The sequence below is a fragment of the Carassius gibelio genome, chromosome B15 (genome assembly GCF_023724105.1).
Source record: "Carassius gibelio isolate Cgi1373 ecotype wild population from Czech Republic chromosome B15, carGib1.2-hapl.c, whole genome shotgun sequence".
Lineage (NCBI taxonomy): Eukaryota > Metazoa > Chordata > Actinopteri > Cypriniformes > Cyprinidae > Carassius > Carassius gibelio.
This window is the reverse complement of record NC_068410.1, coordinates 5114987-5135472: the sequence shown is the minus strand read 5'-3', so window position 1 is coordinate 5135472 and position 20486 is coordinate 5114987. Positions and strand designations below refer to the sequence as shown.

The following is a 20486-nucleotide window of genomic DNA, read 5'->3' as shown; positions in this document are numbered from 1 at the left end:
ATATAATACCGAAAACACTTCCCACATAAGTTCCCGCCTCCTCAGCACGAGCTGACCAATAACACCCCAAGAGAGGCGGGACTTAAGGCAGAACAGCCAATCATCAGCCGGTCACACTCAAAGCCGGTGTCATTTGAGAGGGAGGGGGAGAGGAGGCAGCCGCAGGCAGCGAGCGCAGACACAGAATGGCAAGAGAAACGGAGGAGCGACTGTAGTAAGTGCAAAACTGCGGAAAAACTGCAGAAAACGTGTGGGTGTTGAGCCCTCTCGTCGGGAAAAGACGGGTGCAACGCCCCTGGGCTACAGTTTACAAATCCATGGGAACAGATTGCCAAAGTGTGCGCACAGATTATGAATTCGCGGGTACAGATTCAAAAACCGAGGGGACGGTTTACAAAATCTGAGCGCAAGGATTGGAAGTTCGTGGGCTAGGATAGGACATTCGAACCAGAAAGACACAGCTTACCAAACTTCCAAACTGACTCAAATGATTCGCGAACCCGCTCCGAAATCCCGAAATGACTCAAATGATTCGCGATCCCGCTCCGAACTCCCAAACTTACTCAAATGATTCGCGATCCCGCTCCGAAACTCCCGAACTGACTCATGATTCATGCTCAAACTCCGAACTGGTTAAAATGATTCGCGAACCCACTTTTAACTCCAGAACTGACTCAAATGATTCGCGAACCCGCTCCGAACTCCCGAAATGACTCAAATTATTTGCGAACCCGCTACGAACTCCCGAACTGACTTAAATGATTTGCGAACCACAAACTGACTAAAATGATTCACCAACCTGCTCCAAACTGACTCAAATGATTCGCGATCCCGCTCCGAACTCCCAAACTTACTCAAATGATTCGCGATCCCGCTCCGAAACTCCCGAACTGACTCATGATTCATGCTCAAACTCCGAACTGGTTAAAATGATTCGCGAACCCACTTTTAACTCCAGAACTGACTCAAATGATTCGCGAACCCGCTCCGAACTCCCGAACTGAATCAAATGATTTGCGAACCCGCTCCGAACTCCCGAACTGATTCAAATGATTCGCGATCCCCAGACTGACTCAAATGACCAGACCAGAAAGGCACAGCTTACATTACATAAAACATAAAATGTTTTTGTCTTTATGCTCAACTAAAGTGAAATAATGAGCATATTTCCACTTTGAGAAACTCATGTTGCACTTGCCATGACTGCCGCACACACTTGAATAAATAGAAACACGCCCACAGTGTGTCTTCGTGTTTACAGTGGTTGGCATCCACCAATCCTACAATGCGTTGCTGCTGCAAACAGGTTAGGCTGCACTTCAGTCAAAATTAATTAATTTTTTAAAAAGTAAAGGACAATGCACCATATGGTAACGGTAACGGAGTTAATTTATTTAAAAAGTAATGCGTTACAGTATTAGTTACTGTCAAATGGAACTGCATTACAGTAACACGTTACTAATAACGCATTACTGCCCAACACTGGCCATATCCTAGTACCCCAGAAAACATGTTTTATGATAATGCTGATTTTTACTTACCCTACATCTATATACAAGCAATGTGTACTTATTATAGTAATTGCTCATTCACAAACTCTAAATCCCCCCCTGACTACATAATTACTGAATATATATCAGAAATTAATAGAAATGAAAGTGGATTTTGGATGGTGGAAGGGTAAGAGAAAAAGGGTATAAACTGCTGTTATATTGCATTGTGATTGACAGGATTAGATGAACATGCCCCTCCTGAACTTTCATTCAAAACAGCATTTCATCAATTCAGTGTGCCTTTTCCTATACTCAAAGGTAATAATTTAATTTTATCCATGAACATCTCAATTCAGCTCAAAGTGTTATGCTGTTAATACAATTTGCAATGACAAAAAATAATTGAACTAAATTAGGATATATATATCATTTTGATTTTATTTATTTACTCAATTTTTTATGACAAATATAAAGTAACAATAATAAATAGTATAGTGTCTTTTTTTTTTTTTTTGCTATATAAGGCAGAAGTTAATTTGGGGAAATTTTCAGAGATGATTACTCTGAGCATTGTCCCATTTCCTCCATATTAGTCTAGACAAAGAAATCTTTATATGCACCTTCAGCCAATTAAAAGTGATTTTGGCAACCTCCCATCCCTTCTCAGACAAAATCCCGACAGAAAGAAAAGGAATCAATGTTTTTCCTCTGGTCATTGGTAACAGCTGTCCCGCTGTCCCACTGCAGTAAAGAGATTTCGAGACGATGCCAAAGACATCGGATTTATCCCAAGAAGACCAACCCCCACCACGTCAAGCTCATACAAACCCCATCATCTACATGAATCCTATTATCACAGACTCTTGCTATAGACCGTCACACACATGCAGAGCTGGTTATTCCAATATATGTTTACACCCCTGTCTCTCATCGCTTAAAAATTAGAATTTCAAAACTCACCTCATGAATCAATGTTTACATTACCTCTTTCACATCATGACTGTGAATAGCTAGTACCACGTTTGCAGCTTGTTGCAATGTAACACTGCAATAATTTAACCACAACAAAGACTCATTTTGGTGGATTCAAACATCAGACAATTAAAAGAGAATGATTACACAAGGACAAAAAACTAAAAGCTCATCTAGAAATGATACATTCGTGGAAGCCAAATGCAATTAAAGTTGTACTCGAGCATATCGTGCGTGCCTGTAGCTTGGTTTCATTATGGCACAATACACCTATTCCTCTGGGCTCCACGAGAAGCGCACATGAATAAACATGAGAGAATTTTTTTTGCCAAACGCTAAAGGCCATGATGGTGCCTCCTCCTCTCTGACAGACCACCTACCTCTCATTAACCGAACCCAGAATGGGCTGCAACCTTCAATTTACTGTCCCTTGTCCACATTACTCCTGTTACAGTCTGCGAGGTTCAATGCCTCTGCAAAGACAATGAAAGATTTAAGAAAGGCCACCAATGTCTAAAACAGCCATGCAAGTGAAACTGAAATAAAACTGCTCTGATTGGGCATGCAAATATGTACACAATCAGTTCAATTCCAACATAACCTATTCACGCATTATAGATATTTTAGCATGTGTGAGGGGTATTTTAAGGTTTTAGTGTCGAGTCCTTTATTGAGTTAATAAAATTGTTGCAACAGAAATATGATAAAAACATATAAATTTAAATACCTTTATGTTCATTTAAATGTCTGCATTTAGCAGACGCTTTTATCCAAAGAGACTTACAGTGCATTCAGGCTATAATTATTTTTTTTTACCAGTATGTGTGTTCTCTGGAAATTGAACCCACAAACTTTTTTCGCTGCTAACGCAACGCTCTACCACTAAGCTACAGGAACAAACTATTTTTATCTAAATAAAAATATATGCATTTAGATATTTTGTTTACTTACCTGAACCCTTTATGCCGAATATATCTTTAAATTATGTGTAATGCTTTAATTAACTAATACAAAATGCACTGGATGATGTCCTGCATAGTTATGATACATTATAATAGGTTTCTATTCATTATTATCTTCAGAATGTATATTACAAAATCAGCCAATTTCAGAAGTAACAAGCAATCTGCAAATACTATAGTAATTTTTAATTGTGGCTACAACTATTTATGGCAAGACATAATGCATTACAGTGCACTTTAGGAATAACTTTATATACAATATAGTTTTTTTCAGAAATGTATAAAACCTATAATGTTTTGGTTGACAATACTTTTTAAACGAAAGTTAATGCCTCTTAATTTAGGTCACTAAAACCTTAAAACACCCTCATGCATGTTAAACTCACTGTATTGGGTTTTAATTGATTCTGTATGTTGCATCTTAAATCTGTGTGATTTTAATTACAAGGCATAATTAATGCATTACAGTGATGCATTATATATAAAGCCTTCAAGTAAAGTGTTACCAAATATTATTTTACAAATTAACACAGTAATACAGTCTAAGTGTAGGCTGTTTAAGCAACTCAGCTACTTTGTGCATTAAAATACAATTCAACTGTGCAGTCACAGTAGACCGAGCTTCACAATAGCTTTGAATGCAGCTTTTAACAGAGACAGAACAATCCGTTTTCTAATGAATGATAAATAGTGCACAATAAGGCTGAGAAAGTCTTCTTTTCACAGCATTAAGCCAATAGTGACTAGCATTATAGTGACAGACAAGCATGCCGATAGAGCACTGTCTATGTTATAAATCCCATGATTAGAGGAAACAACTTTGCCTTGTCTCGTCTTTTGTCTGTCTATAAGACGTGATGTGTCGAGGCTCATAGTCTCCCGCATTAATGTAACTAGAACACGTATTACAGTCTCCAGTGAGCATCAAGCTGTCTCAGAAAATGTAGTGGGCTGTAAGACAGCGATGCAATTTACCTGAAATATCAATACATACATTCACACTCGCTCTTTCTCTCCCTCATTCACAAAGGCAGAAAAACCTTATCGATTAGAAGACAACTGTAAGGGGAATGTGCTAAACCTAGAAACGCCAGAGAGAAGCAGGACAAAGAAATGGAAAAGCAAAAGAGAAACAAAAGGGCTGAATATGGATGGACTGTACTGAATATTTGTATCTCCCTAAGGAAGAAAAAATGGTCAAATTTGCAAGGTTGATATGTAAATGTAAACAAAGCAACTGTTGCGAATAAAAAATTACTTTAAAACACTATTTTGATTACAGTTAAGCAGGTTCTCTTAAACTGTCATTGTTTTACTTGAGTGTTTTTATTTAGATAGTAATTCTTGTTACTGTAATACAGCATATATTTACTGTATTTCAGCACAAATCAAAGGCAGTACAACAAATACTGTCATGACATTTACCATTTCATTAACATATCACTGTGTTTTGCATTACAGTAATATTAATGAGATGCATCTCATTACAGTAATGAAGGAGAAAAGTGCGTAACTGTAATTAAAATCAAGTGATAAATTCTTAAAACATCTTAATAGCTATAATAAAAGTCCTCAGTTTCTTTAAGCAAAATGTTATTTCTCTTCCTTTCCCAGATGACGTTATAGGTTGCACCAATGTCATTTCAAGGATCAGATGAGGAAATAGCTTAGATAACAAGAAAATGTACATGTTTTGCATTGTATTTTTAAACATACAACAAACTGAAACAGAAAAAAAGGAGAGTGGGAGAGAACACAGAAGGCGGCGTTTGGCTGCATGCATCTTTTGGCTCTTCTTGCAGTCAAAGTTGCTCTTGCTGATTTTGGACCAGAATCCAATTCCAGAGCCATGGTATCAGGATCAAAGCAACCACCAAAACTAAATGACTCACAGCAGAAGTGTGGAAGTGCTTTTGCCCAGTAAAAATCCACTGTTTAATTTCACTGCTGCAGAATCATTATGATTCAAAATGCAGGCAAAAACATCCTTTTTAACTTTCTCTTTCCAAATACGCATTATCCAGATCTGAAGTGGCCTTTCTCTTTAAAACCACATGGACACACGATTATCATAGAATATCACATTCAAACTGAGAAATGTACAGCAATGAATACTAAAATAACTAAAATCCAAAGTAACACACATTGTGTAAACAACTTGAGAGACCAACCGCTAGAGGGAGCAAAAAAAAAAAGAGAAATCTGGTGTCAACATCACACATCTTCTCCCTTAAAATCTCTTTTCTTGTGATGGCAGCAATCAGATTTATAAAATTATGGAGCTGCAACATGTTCTTGCTTCTGTGCTGTGGCCTGTCAAGTCATGTAAGGCTTATTGGCATCCTTGTCCTCTGTGGTAAGTTCAACTATATGTTTAGATTCTGCCTTCTGAATTATAAAGTTTTAGTTTAAAGTGTTCTCAAATCAGATCAGTTTGAAGGACAACAACTGCTATGATTAAATTAATCCATAAATGAAGATGTGTTATAAACTGCCCAATGAATGGAAATAAAACAGGACTTATTACTGAATATGAGTGTGAAGTAATATGGTCCACATAAGCACTGCAGACTTTCAGAAATGGGCCTGTGATATGAAGAGACAATCAACACCAATACACAAGGAAAAGAAAGATTCGCTAGAAATTATTTTGTTTCTTCATTGGAACAGATTTGAATAGAATTACATCTTTTGCACACCAGATCCTCTGCAGTTAATGGGTGCCATCAGAATAAGAGTCTAAACAGCTGATGAAAACATCCCAATAACCCACACCACTCCAGTCCATCAGTTAATATTTAGTCAAGTGGGAAGCTGCCTGTTTGTAAGAAACAAATTCATCATTAAAATGTTTTAACTTTAAACTTTCAATTCTGGCCAATAAATGCCAGTTCATAATCCATCATAAAGCTTCTTCAGAAAACGCTCATTTAGCAAGCAGCCATTATAGCGTTTCTTCTCTTTTAGACCTTACTTACATAAACAAGAAAAACCAAGAAGCCAACCAAGTCAGTTCCATCCAAAGGCTGTCATGCAGTTAATTTAAAAGCTCCTCATGGATTTACAGACCACATATGTGACCCTGGACCACACATTTTCAGGTCATAGTCTTTAAGTGTCAATTTTTTTTAAATTGAGATTAATAAATCATCTGAAAGATGAATAAATAAGCTTTCCATTGATGTATGGTTTGTTAGGATCAGACAATATTTAGCCGAATCCTAAAATCTGGAATTTGAGGGTGCAAAACAATCAAAATACTGAGAAAATCACCTTTAAAGTTGTCCAAATGAAGTTCTTAGCAATGCATATTAAGTTTTTATTTATTTACGGTAGGAAATGTACAAAATATCCTCATGGAACATGATCTTTACGTAATATCCTAATGATTTTTGTCATAAAAGAAAAATCAATCATTTTGACCCATACATTTTTTTTTTTTTTTTTTGCTATTGCTACAAATATACCCCAGCGCAACCCAGTCTCATATAAAAACGTACCCTGACTATGTTGGTCCAAAGTGCAAAACGTAGAGGGGTTACAATAATAGCCCTTGAATTGTATGACTGTTACGTTTTTTTTGCCTATTCTTTTCCTAATGTTTTGCAAACCAACCCCAGCGACTTAGGACTGGTTTTGTGCTCCAGGGTCACATATATTCTTTCGATGGCCAGTAGCCATAAGGGACCAGTGTTACTTTAATCCTAGGAGAGAATAGGACAAATTCAAGACTTTAACATTATGAATCAACTGAAGACATGGCTTGATAGTCATATGACATGGTTTTTACCTCTAAAAGGGTTGCAGCAACCAACTCACTAGCAAGTTTCACCATAAAACCTTCAAGGTACATCGCATTGGTCCAAGGATGAAGTGGCTGTTCAAAGCTGTAGTAAAGGTGAAATCAAAGCAGAACATGATCATCCCTGGAAGTTCCAGATTTATTAATAAGTGCTTATATTGGCCAGTGACCACAAGAGTCAAACTCTTCTGTGGCTTAACGCATCGCAGCGGTGGTTTTTATTCCTCAAGTAAATTGACTTAAAGAGATTAATGCATATGGACAAAACTGGATCAGGATTGATGCATGTAAAGTGCCAGACTGAGAGCTTATCTGATGGGGCTTCATTAAAAGGTGCAAATCATGCCAAACAATTGCTTACAGAGTCCAATAAGAGATCGGAGGGATTATCATGGTGTTTGACACTGACCTCATAAAAAACTGGGAATTATTCACTCTTGTCAGAAATGCATAATACGTAGTTAATTTGCATTACTGAGTACTTCAATGTCAATACAGCATTATCATAAGATTGTTTTCAACTCAAAGCTTTCTTTTTTGCTAACAAATAAATCAGATCAAAGCTTTGAAATGTTCTGGTGAAAAAAAAAATCTATTAAGAAAGCAGGAAGCATTTAAATGTTGACTTTATCTTATTCTGTCAAAACCCCAGCACTTATGTGTTCTTCGGCAAGACACTAAATCCTGAGTGACTGACTGACCCTTTCATCATCTGCCTCCGCAAATGTCAAATGTCATTTTCTTCCTACACAAACTGACAGTAAATGGCAAAAATGAAGAGCTCTGATTTGACAAGGACCCACCTTAAATTACAACAGAAATACTTAATTGTTGTTCCAGAATAGCAGTAATCGTGTGATGGACCATTAATGTCAACAAAAGTACCTTTTGAAATGGCTTTTAATGAAAAGTGGGAGGCTTACGGTGTACAAATCTGACACAAATATAAAAAGCATTTATAACATCATCCAAATGTCAAAGTAACTGCACTTTTGGGTCAAGTTGTGATGGACGAGACATTATGTCTTATTGTGGGCAGTCTCTTTTTTTCCATTAAAAGCAGATGATACAGAGCTGAATTTTTTTTTTTTGGTTGCTAAAAAATCTGTCTATATATTGCAACAGCTATACCCTACTTTTAAGTTTTGCATTCTTTATCATTTCAGGGCATAACAATTTTTTTATTGAGTCACATTAAATTATATTATATAAATGTTTATACTATAAACAGCCAGATATCTTGTTATTCATAATAGATGTAGTTTTTTTTTACTGCTGTTTTCTATCCATATAAAGTATCTAAGAGAGCCCAATCAGCTGTTGTATAAAATGCGCTACATCATAACAAATAAGTCCAGTGATTTAAATAAATGGTGTCAGTTTTGCTGACTTCGCCAATGCACATCCTTTTCATTATGGCAAAATAATATCACTTATTGCAGCTACAATGAAGGCTCTGTCCGAGCACAATCATTACAATCATTAGTTTCCTCAACACAGTTAACGGCACAAGCAGACAGTATATTTATTCATTATGGCATAACAACTATTACTTGTGAACATACATTAACTTCAGCACATAACTCATCACAATAGAACCGTTGCTAGGCATAGTTGAGTGGACCTAAGAAAGCTGAATAGATGGATTGAATTAATTTGTGCAAAATTATCCAGGGCTGAAAGTGACAAATACACCATAGACTCTCTAACACACAACTTTTGAAGCCAAATCTGACTGTTTTCTGGATTTTGTTCTTGTTGAATTCACATCTTTCAAGTCTGTTGTAGCAACAAGTGTCACTAATCTACAGTGGTGTTATTTTTTAACTAAAACAAACAAGTCATAATTAAAAATAAAGCTAATTTAAAATGCAAATATTGCATGAAAAATTACTGTATAAATATGTTTTAGTTCTAGTAAAACTGCTAAAACTGTAACTGAAATAAAAAAAATATAAAGCAATATAAAAAAAATGCATATACATTCAAATTATAACTATAATTTTTTACCTTTGACAAGCCTGGTCTACTTCACTCTACTGAGTGCTTCTGATTATGCAATAAAGGACGTGGTTGTTATTTAAGGTCCTTGTGGTGGGCGTTCTCTATCTGCTCAGTTTCCCACACAAGGTAATCCTACCAGAGCAGATATTTTTTATTTTTGGTTGTCTTACGACAGATGGCTCGAGAACTTAATTGATTTGATAAACTCTGAGCAAGTTGTTGTTTCTTCCTAATGCTGTGACAACTGATTACTTAAGGAAACTCATTAACAGTCCTCTAAAAATCAAGTCAGTCCCCTGGAGAGTTAATAATTGCTGTGTTTTCTGCACCACCATTCTGTGGCAGTGCTCCTATTAATAGAAGGTAATGAAATAAAAAAGCCTGTTTGCAACAAAGTAATGCTAAACGCTGCAAAAACCAACATATAGCATGACTAGTATGTTGAAATCAAGAACAAATTTATATTCCGAACTGATTATTTTATTGAATCACACAACAACACTAAAAAGATTGGTTTGGATCAGTCTGAGGAATTCATGTCCGACTCAAAGCATAAATGGTTTTGTGACAAAAAGGCATGTAAACTGCAAGATTTAGTAATTTAAAAAAAATTAAACAAATACCACAGTCATTAAATATTTTGAAACATTTCCATTTAGGAACACGAGTAAGCATATATAATTCAAACCATCAGGTTTAAATGAATGCGTTTGTGAAGGTTGAAACCCTGAAATACAATTAACTTCTCCTATATTCCCACAAAATGAACCCACAGTCCCACAGTACAGCTTTGATGTTATCACAGCACCTCTTCAAGTGTTGGGAGCACCTCATCTTTCAAGTAAGAATCGGGATCCAGCTCAGGGTCATCCAGATCAATACTGAGGAATTTCTCAACCACCTCGACACACCTGAATCGGGAAATATATTTTAAGTAGAAGGAGGAAAGAATTTAAGAATAACTGTTTTGCTGTTCAGACTATCCCATACCTGCTGTACTGTTCATCTAAGGATGGGCTGTTCATCTTTCTGATGGCTCTTCCTGTTCTGTATAACTCTGACACCTACATAGATGATATTTAGGAGATTAAATCCTATAATGTCAAAAAGAGACTATACAGCACGCACACATTCAACACTGATAACGGCAATAGATCGCTATTTAAAGTTAGACTTTGGACTTGAAAACTTGTGCAGATATCCATGAGCATGAGCAAGAAAAAACACAAAGAAAAAACTGAGTGAAAAAAAGAGAGATAAACTGAGAGAAAAAATTTCTAGGACATCTGCATAAAGTGTAAAAAAAAGGAAAACATTTTAAAAGTTCATAGACGATAGAAACAAACCATATATGTTTTAAAAAATATATACTGGAGATAGGAATAAAGGTTTGGTTTATGTAAATTCTACTGAGGTGAAGATTTCTGGCTCAGCAAATGAGAAAAACACATTTTCAGGAGACAGTCTTTTTAAAGATATGTACTTTAAATTAAATCTACAGATGCAAATAAATAAAGTGTAATAAAATAAACACTTAAAAGTCTATTTTGCAGACTTTTTCTGTCCACTAGTCTATAAAAACATGTTATGAAAAGCCTAATAGCCCAAAATCTCAAAATTGACCAGCGCCTGAAAAAACAATGCTTGTGCCTGTTTCTTGCCCTAACATTCACATAACCAAGAAAAAGCATTTTATAAAATGTAATGTTTTGGAAAGAGAATGTTAGAAACATTTTCTTGTAAAAGATAACCAGTAGGAATATCCAACATCTGACTTCAATATAAAAAAATGACTGTATCATACCTCCACTCCTCTCTTGACCAGGTCGTCAGAAATGCCGGCCAGAGTGGCGATATTAGCCGCACAACTCGACTGGCAGATGCCGTTTTTCACTTGGTACAAAAACACCAGCTCTTCTCCCTCTATTGCTGTCTCTAGAGTCTGCCAAGAAAAAACAAAAAACAAAAATGCAGAAGTTGGTTTATTAGTCTTGAAATCACAGTGATGGAAATAGTTCATGAAAAATTTATTTTCTGGTCATGGCATGTTTCTGTGGCACCAGTAAATCCAGCAGTGGAGAATCAGAGATCAAGCCCAGCTGTATGAGGCTGTGGAAGCATGTCGACATAAGTAAGTGAGGACACTGAGGCCCACGACGCATCCAGTTATTGAGACTCGCAGTCAGGAGAGCCAATCCATCCACCTGCATCATAAACACACACGCAATAGTTGCGATGCTTTCCAATTCTTGCTTTTCTATAAAGTTCTGTTTGCTCCTCCTGTTTCTTTAACACTTACAGTGTTGGTTCCTTTACCAAACTCATCCACTAGAACAAGAGAATCCCCAGTGCTGTGGTTCAAGGAACCTGTCATCTAGATAGGAATTGTAATTATTTGAAACCAGCTGAAGGATGATATTGCAATTCGCTATGTAAATATTTCAATGACTCATCAGTGGTAGTTCTGAATGGCTGCCTTGCAAACACAGTTATCAAAACCAATTCAAGCAGCATGAATGAGAGACATGACACTCAAAATGGGATAATCCAATATGGATGTTATAAAATTAAAAAAAGCATACAGGGCTTTTGTGTGTTCAGGAGGGTGTGATGGTCTCACCTGGTTTAAGTCTAACATGAAGGTGCTCAGACCCACTGATACAGACTCCCGGCTATGCATGCGGCTGAAGATTCCATCCACCAGCCCAATCTCTGCCTCTTTAGCAGGAACATCTGAGCCAATCAGTGCCATGAACACAATCAGTCCCACCTTTAGAGACCATACAAGATGTTACAAAAATTATGAAATGCCTACATGAAGGATTTTTATCAAACAAGTCATGGAACCCTGACTTTAGTAAAGTCAAGTAAAGGCAGTTCACTGAATAGTTATATTTGTAATGCCTCCTGGCAGCTATTTCTGGTATGAAAGACTAATTGCTATCTATTTGGGAAATGTGAAAATATCAAAATGTCAAATACTGTTTGCCAAACTCATATTTAAATAACATTTTAATTCAGCAATAAAAATCTACCATGTACTGACCCATAAATGTTGTTTCTTATCTTTAAACCTTATGTCATGTAAGATGTGCATGTACAGCTAAAAGCATGCAATTCAGCACACTAATTGTGTCTAAGGGAACCGGAGATTTTAATGAAGGGAGTTATTTCACTATACTGGATGTTGCACTTTCTTTTATTCATAGTAATATAAGTGAATCGTGTTGGTATATTTATTTAATCTTTTTAAGTGTTGTTCTGAATTTGTCTATTATTTATTTATTGAATACTTCAGTGTACAGCTTTATGTGAAAGTATGTGATGTTTGAGGTCTGTATTTGCCTGTTTTAGATAGATGCTCTTGCCGGAGGAATTTGGTCCTGTAATAACTTTAACTTTGCCCTCAGTTTCAGAGCTGATGTAGGTGTTTGACACAAATACTGGAGTACACAGCTCCAGCAAAGGATGGCTGAAAGAGAAATAGGGATAAATATATGAACACAAGAATACGGAAATCAGAAAATTCATCTCATTAGAAGAGATGATTTGTACCGTGACTCAATCAGGGCCAGTCTGTGGTTTGATGTCAGGGTTGGACAGCAGTAGCCGTGATCCAGAGAAGCCTGAGCCAAAGCAATGAGACAGTCCAACTCTGCACACAGAGACATGACCTTATACAAACAGTGGCTCCGCTGAAGCACTGAAGCCTGAAGCTTCCTCATTACCACCATCTCCAGATCTGGGGGAAAAAAGTAGCATGATTACACAGTTTTAAAAGACATTGTAAAAGTTTTGTGCAATTAATTCATTAATCAACTGAAGAAAGAAAGAAAAGACCCAAGGTGTCACAATGCAGGTCTCCCAGCATGCTGTCCAGCTCTTTGGTTCGAGCGCTACGGTAATGCAGTTGATCCTTTGACAGGAACTGAAATAATCCACAAATTAAATGCAAAAATCAGCTCTTGTCAAGCCCTCAAACATTAATTAGTCAAAGACAAAGATGCCTGAGATGTTCTCCATGTGTGCACATTATTAGTTTTCATGCTTTTCAATTAAGAATTTCACTTTGATCAATATGCAATAATTTTCTAACTGTAATATTAAACAGTAATGAGTTGACAAGAATAAAAAAAAGCACAAATAAGACTGATATTATCTATACAACAATGTCTGTAATAATAATAAGCGGTTTCCAGTTTAAAACAAACCCTAACAAGAATATTTTAAGAATCAATTACTGTTCTGCCTTGAATTTTGAGTACTACTATACTCACCATGAAATCAAGACCCTCAATCTCAAAGCTCTGTTTATCCAGCATGGTGGGTAATCTTGGCACCGACAATAAAAATCCAATCTGTCATCAATCCAGAATGAGATACCAGGATGTAATCATGTACAGTAGATCAGTTAAATAAATGCAAGCACTAGCTATTTAGAATTATTACAGGCATCTGAATTTATGTTCTACAACAATTTTTCCCTTGAAATGCATACCTTATGTTGCTCGTTACAAATTAGTAACTCTAAAACCTATTCATTTTGTTATTTCAAATAGATCATTTAAGGTAAAAACCTTTAATAGGCTGATTCTCTCATTTCAACATTGCAGTGTGTTTGAGTGGCTCAAATGTCTACAGATGGCTCAACCAATGGTATGAGTTTAGTGAAGGGCTTGTTGTTTGCATAATCAATGGAGCCAGAGGATTTTAGAAGTTTTTAGGAAATCTATTTGGAAACAATTCTGTTTGGTGGCACAGAAATGTCACAAATTGAAATCCTGTGAATAATTGCAAGCTATTTCCCTATTAAATAAAACAGCACTGAATGCTGCTTTTGTTAACCCATATGCCATAGTTGTTACAGCTGCTTATCATTTAGCCACAACGCAGTGCTCTAATTACAGAAACAGAGCGAGCTGGTGTCAAGTGGCCTTCTCAGGGGCACAATGGCCACCTCACTGACTCTTCATTTATTTGGTCGCTCCAACAAGATACTGAACCCACAACATTTATGTTAACAGCTCTGTGTCAACAATTAGGTTACACATCACACTTTAATGAATGGAGGGCAGCATTAGTCACATCCTGACCAGAGGGATGTAGATGATGCTGCAGGTGGAGAAGCGAGGGTCCAGTTTTTCCAGCTCAGCACGAGCCACGTCTGTCAGGAAATCTGGGAGACCCATCATCCTTCTTTTCTCTGTAAAGAAGCAAATAAACCAAAAATGTACTGTATGTAATAAAGATGAAGAGCCAACTAATTTCTAACTATCCACCTATTTTTAATGTAAAAGTGGGTGTGGTCATTTTCAACTTCAGTGTGCATTATATATTTTCAATTTATTCTATTTGTTTTCATGATATTATTATAGCAATCATGAACGTACTGATTTGAAGCACAAATAGTTAGGTAAAAAATGTTAGCCTGAATTCACTGTAAGTCGCTTTTAGTTATTGCATCAGAACTGAAGACATCAATAGAAAACCACTCACTCTCGTCAATAACAGGATCGACATTTGGCCTGACAGTAAATCGGTTCTCAGCTACACTTCCTTCAAAGTCCACCTGCAATGAAGAATGACAAACCCAAAGTAGTTACATTAATTCAGCAATAATTCAACAACAGAAAGTGAATAGTATTCAGACTCACCACTTTGCTGATGTATGTAGCGATGTAGAAAAGATCATCAGTGAAGTTTTGACTGATTTCACTGAAGAGTTGGATAGACTGAGGCATGGAGCGAATGGTGTCCCTAATGCACAATGCATTGTACACCGTCTGATAAAAGAGAAACATGATGAATGAAAGAAACAAACGAGCCAAGATAGGCAATAATAAATTAAACTGAGTGCTTTACCTTATATAGACTTTGCCAGACAACAACCTTTGGGTTAGCGAGAGACATTTTATGCAGTAGCGTCTGTATGAAAGACAAGTGTCACTTTATATGTGTGGCTTTTGTTGTTTTGTAATTTGGCTCTGAATAAATAATGTTGAGCTTTAGACAAAATGCTGAAAACTGTACCGAGATGTTCTTGATATTCCGTAGGGAACTCTGCAAAGTGTTAAGATCAGCAAAGTTACGAGGGGATGTGAAGAAACGGATCACTTCCTGACGCTTCTTCAGAATGTTTAGATCTCGAGTAGGTCTATGGAACCACTGCCTAAAACAAATGAGAAAAAGGAAGTCTATGTTAGGGCTTAAACTCCTTTTAAATGTGCTGAATTATCTATTATAAAACCAGGATTGTACCGTAAAAGCAGAGAGCCAAACTTGCTCCGACAGCAATTCAGAACACCTGCAAAAATCACAATGTGGGTATTTACTCCATTCACTTTTACAGTATAAAAAATTTAAATCAGCATAAACATTATCCAGGTTCTCTTTCAATTTGAATGGAGAGAATGGTTTTGGAAATTACATAGTAAATTATGGCAGAATTTTCACTTGTGGGTGATTTATTCCTTTAAATATTCTTATTCTTTTCCATAAAACAATGACCAGTCAACTTTTCTTACTACCCACTAAAACACAAAAGAAACTATTCATGTATAATTTAGCACATATATTTACTTATTTAAAACTTTGAAAATATTAGAAATATGAGAAAATATTATATAGAAAATATAAGGTATATTGTTCTCTAAATATATTTTATTGTATAACAATTTTATTATTCATTTATTGTTTTGAAACTTATTTTATCACTTGTTTGTTTTTAAATTTTTATACCATTTTTATCTAAACTTTTTCATGCATCCCCTAGCTTTCCCAAAAATAACAATTTGATTCATTTTAAATGGTGCACAGAATAATACATTTTACCATAAAGACTCAATCCTTCTTTCTCTCCTAACTGGAGCTTAAAGACGGAAGGATGCAGCTCAGACTTAAAGATCTGGAGTGCACTGAGAAAAGAGTGCAAACAAGTTTTAACAGATCCAAAGAGTTGCATTTCTAGAAAAAGGAACAAAGGATGGGACATGTTTTTTGGCCAACCTATATGTGTCTTTGTCGATGTACACAACATCTTTCCTGCAAAATATTGAACAAATAAACAATTCTTATTCTCACAAAAAAATAAATAATAAAAAAAGAGTGATTGATACAAAAATGTCTTACAGTGTGTAAGCCAGAAACTGCATTATGGGGACGCCCATGTCTTCCATGTCTAAGCTAACTCTCCTCCTCTCCAGACATTTCAACAGCCCTCCTATTGACCTCATCTACAGCAGAGAAGATTTTCATGATATTGCCCATTTATTCATCCACTATAAAACTTGTGATGTCTCACCATCAGCACTGAGTCTAATGGGATGCAGGAGGAGAGATATGGGATTTTCTCGCTCTCTGTGATGGTGGGAGGGAGAGATGGGATGTGTGCTGAGAGGAGACGCTGTCTGCTGATCTCCAGACCTGCAAAAGATGGTAGAGGATCAATTACTGTGACTGTTTTTCACTAAGCTGGTGAAACGATGCAAAATTAAATCCACACATATGTACTATTTGTATTTATAACTCTACTTCTTATGATTTATTTTTATAAGTATAAACATTGCACAGATCAAAGCTTTTCATTTCCTTTTTTTTCCATTTTGGCATCCACTTTCAATCTAAGGAAAAGAGCAGTAGGACCATCCTTCGAAATTTATCTTTTTGTGATTCACAAAATAAAATATTGTGATACAGAATAAAATAAAGCTGTGTAAATACTTACCAAAGTTTGCATTTGGAAACATGACTATTTCAGGCTTATATTCAGGATTTAATTCTGAAATTGAAGCAAAATTAGACAGTGGTTTGCTATAACTCGAAAATAACAACTGAGCAAGAGATCATCACTTCTAATCACCTACAATAAGGATTTAAAATTGGAGAGTTTACCAAGCTTTTCGATAAATTCTAGCAAGCTCTGTTCTTGTTTTGCACTTGTTATTAAGACGTTTGGACTCAGCTCCTGTATAACTGAAACATAAAATTCAAGAAAGGCGTAAACAAACTAACATAATGGATAACAAAGCATCTCCAATCAATGTTTCCTTCATCTTGGCTTGACATGAAAGTCAGGTATTCTGGCAGAGACAACCAACGGACAAAATATATGAACAAACAAGCATTGGGAGAAGCATGGCTCAATGAAAATGCTCAAATATATACACAAGACCAGCAGAAAGAGAAATAAAGTACCTCTATCCAGCAGCTGGAGGTCGCTGTTGTCCATGGTGTCCGGCATAAAATGCAGCGTATAATCGCAACTGTCATAATAACTTAGTCCAATTTGTCCTTGTTGAACAAATACACTCAGAAAAATCTAAATTTAAACCAAAAAGTACACACCACTGTGTTACTAACGCAATAAGTACTTTACAACTGAGATATTTTTAAACAATAATTACCTCACGGTTTCCTTCATCCTCTTCAACCTCATTTATATTCAAAGCTCTAACGTTACTTTCTGGTTCTTGTAAATTACTGGCTTCAGACATATTTCACTGTGCAAAAAAAACATTGTACAAACAATCCGTAATAGTTGAGGAAAGCGTTTTTTTTTTTTTTTTTTTTTTTTACTAATGTTCTCATTAACCCTGAGGAAAATACAGTAACATTAAACAGATTACGCGCGAGCAATAAGGTTAACGTTAAACGTTACCTGAGGTTTCTGACGTTGACGTCGAGTAACGTTAACTAAACTAACAAAAGCAAACAAAGGCACAATCAGAAAAATCAGTCATATGATTAATGGTATTAACTCGAAAATAATTATATTACCTGTACTAAACACCTCTTGCTGTTTTATCTTCTTCTGTAACGTTAGTGTCTCCTCCTCGAGCCAAAAGCGCGCGAAATCAAGCACCACAGAAAGCACGCGCAGGACCAAAGTTTATTTGTTAACTAAGAATGATAATTTACTAAAATAAATTCCACTTTATAAAAGAAACAAGTCTCTAGACACAAAAAACGTAACTTTATTTGAATATAAACGTATCCATGTGTCATTTGTACATATGAAGAAATGCTGATAAAAACAAACTATTCTTGTTAGAACTGTTATAAGACAAAGAAAAAATAAGAATACATTCATTTACATAGAAATTCTAATTATGCTAGATAAAGACGTGTGTGTGTTACATTTTGACTGCTCTCTTGTTCTTGTTAATTGAGCTTACTGTAAATAAAACAGTGTCAGAAGAAGTGAGAGCAGGGTGCTGGACAAGATGAAAGCAGAACTGCTTGAGACACCATTGCAGAGAAGAGTATCACAGCAGTCATTGGTGAAAGTGAAGTTTAAACCCATGGCAAACTTCTCTCCAGTAAGTCCACACAGGGCTGGAAGAACACAGCTCTTTTCATACAAGACAACCTTAAAGTCCCCTGTTCAAAGACAATTACACACTATGACATACACAGACATGCAAATCTGTCTCCTGTATTTTCCTTAATAATAACTTGTATAAGCAGTTGTATAATCAGGGCTTTCATTTCCAATGTGCTTATTTTAGTAAAGCACAGAGATGTCCAAAAGTTTGAATACATGTTTATAAAATATGCTCTTCAAAGTATGAATGCTGAAATTTGAAGTTCTCGCAGCTTTAAATGAAATCAAGCACAGGAAAATTTCCACTCATCTATGACTGACTGAAAGACAATTTTACAGTAACATACCGTGCTGTGCTACAGCTTTGCTAGAAAGACAGAGCTGGCCCGGTGGACAATGGGTTGGGAACTTGAGACATTCCAGTGGTGAGACAGAAGGAAATACACATGTATAACAGAACAGAGGAACTACAAGAGAACAAATAAAAGAGCACATTCATAGTAAATGATACACATTAGAAACATATAATATCCAGTTCGTTTAGGTGGAATACATTAAGGTTGACATTTCATATAAAATGAACTTCACTCTAATTTAAGCTACTGTTAAATTGACACAAAACAAAGGTAAAAAAAAGAAAAGAAAAATGACAGCAATTACTTATTTTTCACTTACCCACAGATGGGAGAAGACAAAGGAAGAGAGTGCATCTGAAAATTTGACACATATTTTTCTTGGTCTCCGATTATTAATCAGAACAACAAATTTACAATTCAGAAGGGTTCAGTTTGTACATTATCTGACTCGCGAATCAGATGCAAGCAGTAGAGTATCATCTTTCCTCTAACTCTCCCCTTTAAACATTAAAAATGTGTCTCCACCTTGAAACATAATTTAATTCAGGCTTAAGCAGTTTGTTGATGCAGCTCTGAGTTCAAAAATTGGCAGAGGTCTCAATGCCCTATTACTCCCCATTTTATATAATCATGCAGGCAGAAACGAGTTTCAACCTCATAACAGTGATCTACAAAAAGAAAAAAATCTTAGGGATAGTTCACCCAAAAATGAAAATGTTATGTTTATCTGCTAGCCCCCAGGGCATCCAAAATGTAGGTCACTTTGTTTCTTAAGTAGGACACAAACCAAGATTTTTAACTCAAATGGTTGCAGTCTGTCAGTCTTATAATGGAAGTTAATGGGAATAACGGCATTGGGGTGAAAATCAGAGGTAAAAGACACACATACTGTACAGTTTCTTGCAGAGACCGATTATTTCTTGTCTCTACATATCAGTGTACCATCATAGGCCACAGCGTTTAATTTACTTTTGTTTTTTTTACTTTCAAAGCTGTGATTCCCATCCACCTCCATTATATAACTGACAGACTGCAACTATTGGAGTTAAAAATCTCCATTTGTGTTCTACTGAAGAAACAAAGTCACCTACATCTTGGATACCTTGGGAGTAAGCAGATAAAACATCAAATTTTCATTTTTGGGTGAACTATTCCTTTAAGGTTAAGGAAAGGCTTACGCCTTTGCTGGCAAGAGTAGAGCAGCAGCATGTTTTTGATTAGAGAATATATGTTAATGAAAGACACGCAGGGGAGAGGGTGGAAAGTCAAATGACTGAGGATCTTGTGACTGTAGATGCCCAAAAATCATGATTTAACTAAACTGTGATTCCTCAACGCAGTTTAGATCAAAAACAAAGCAGAAAATATTCTACGAACATTATACAAAAATGACTTAAAATAGAAAATATTTTAAAATGCTTTTAAAAGAGCATTAACTGCAGTCAGACATTACTTTGGGACACATGAAAAACTGAATTTTTCAGAGGTACATCAGCCAAAAAGAAAATCAAATTTGTAGGTACACCAAAATTCACTCTTATGTTTATGTACACTACCTGACTCCATAAACAGCAG

At 36.0% G+C, this 20486-nt stretch overlaps 2 protein-coding genes across 2 annotated transcripts; both read right to left on the bottom strand.

Moving 5' to 3' along the window:
* Window positions 1–8729: 8729 nt before the first annotated feature.
* Window positions 8730–17725, bottom strand: msh5 (mutS homolog 5). Its single transcript, XM_052577058.1, has 24 exons — window positions 17636–17725; window positions 17427–17550; window positions 17124–17204; window positions 16957–17010; window positions 16534–16655; window positions 16362–16465; window positions 16239–16274; window positions 16065–16147; window positions 15492–15537; window positions 15264–15402; window positions 15096–15158; window positions 14888–15016; window positions 14730–14802; window positions 14327–14436; window positions 13511–13591; window positions 13074–13161; window positions 12789–12975; window positions 12579–12705; window positions 11854–12003; window positions 11533–11607; window positions 11294–11437; window positions 11038–11175; window positions 10224–10297; window positions 8730–10144 (listed from the first exon to the last, which is right to left on the bottom strand). Exons 1-24 carry the CDS (start codon window positions 17723–17725, stop codon window positions 10033–10035), a joined length of 2430 nt encoding a protein of 809 aa, XP_052433018.1. The 3' UTR covers window positions 8730–10032.
* lypc (ly6 domain containing, pigment cell) lies at window positions 17414–20398 on the bottom strand. The gene is made up of 3 exons (XM_052576033.1): window positions 19231–20398; window positions 18903–19022; window positions 17414–18611 (listed from the first exon to the last, which is right to left on the bottom strand). The coding sequence occupies exons 1-3, from the start codon at window positions 19280–19282 to the stop codon at window positions 18403–18405; spliced, it is 381 nt and encodes a 126-aa protein (XP_052431993.1). The 5' UTR covers window positions 19283–20398; the 3' UTR covers window positions 17414–18402.
* Between the last annotated feature and the right edge of the window lie 88 nt (window positions 20399–20486).

Coding starts and splice junctions, on each gene's coding strand:
- msh5 (XM_052577058.1), bottom strand. CDS start 17,725: ATGTCTGAAGCCAGTAATTTACAAGAACCAGAAAGTAACGTTAGAGCT. Junction 17,205..17,426: donor CCTCCAGCTGCTGGATAGAG/GTACTTTATTTC, acceptor TTTATGTTTCAG/TTATACAGGAGCTGAGTCCA. Junction 11,176..11,293: donor CTCCACTGCTGGATTTACTG/GTGCCACAGAAA, acceptor TTTTCTTGGCAG/ACTCTAGAGACAGCAATAGA.
- lypc (XM_052576033.1), bottom strand. CDS start 19,282: ATGTGTCAAATTTTCAGATGCACTCTCTTCCTTTGTCTTCTCCCATCT. Junction 19,023..19,230: donor TTGTCTTCTCCCATCTGTGG/GTAAGTGAAAAA, acceptor GTTCTCTTGTAG/TTCCTCTGTTCTGTTATACA. Junction 18,612..18,902: donor CAAAGCTGTAGCACAGCACG/GTATGTTACTGT, acceptor GTCTTTGAACAG/GGGACTTTAAGGTTGTCTTG.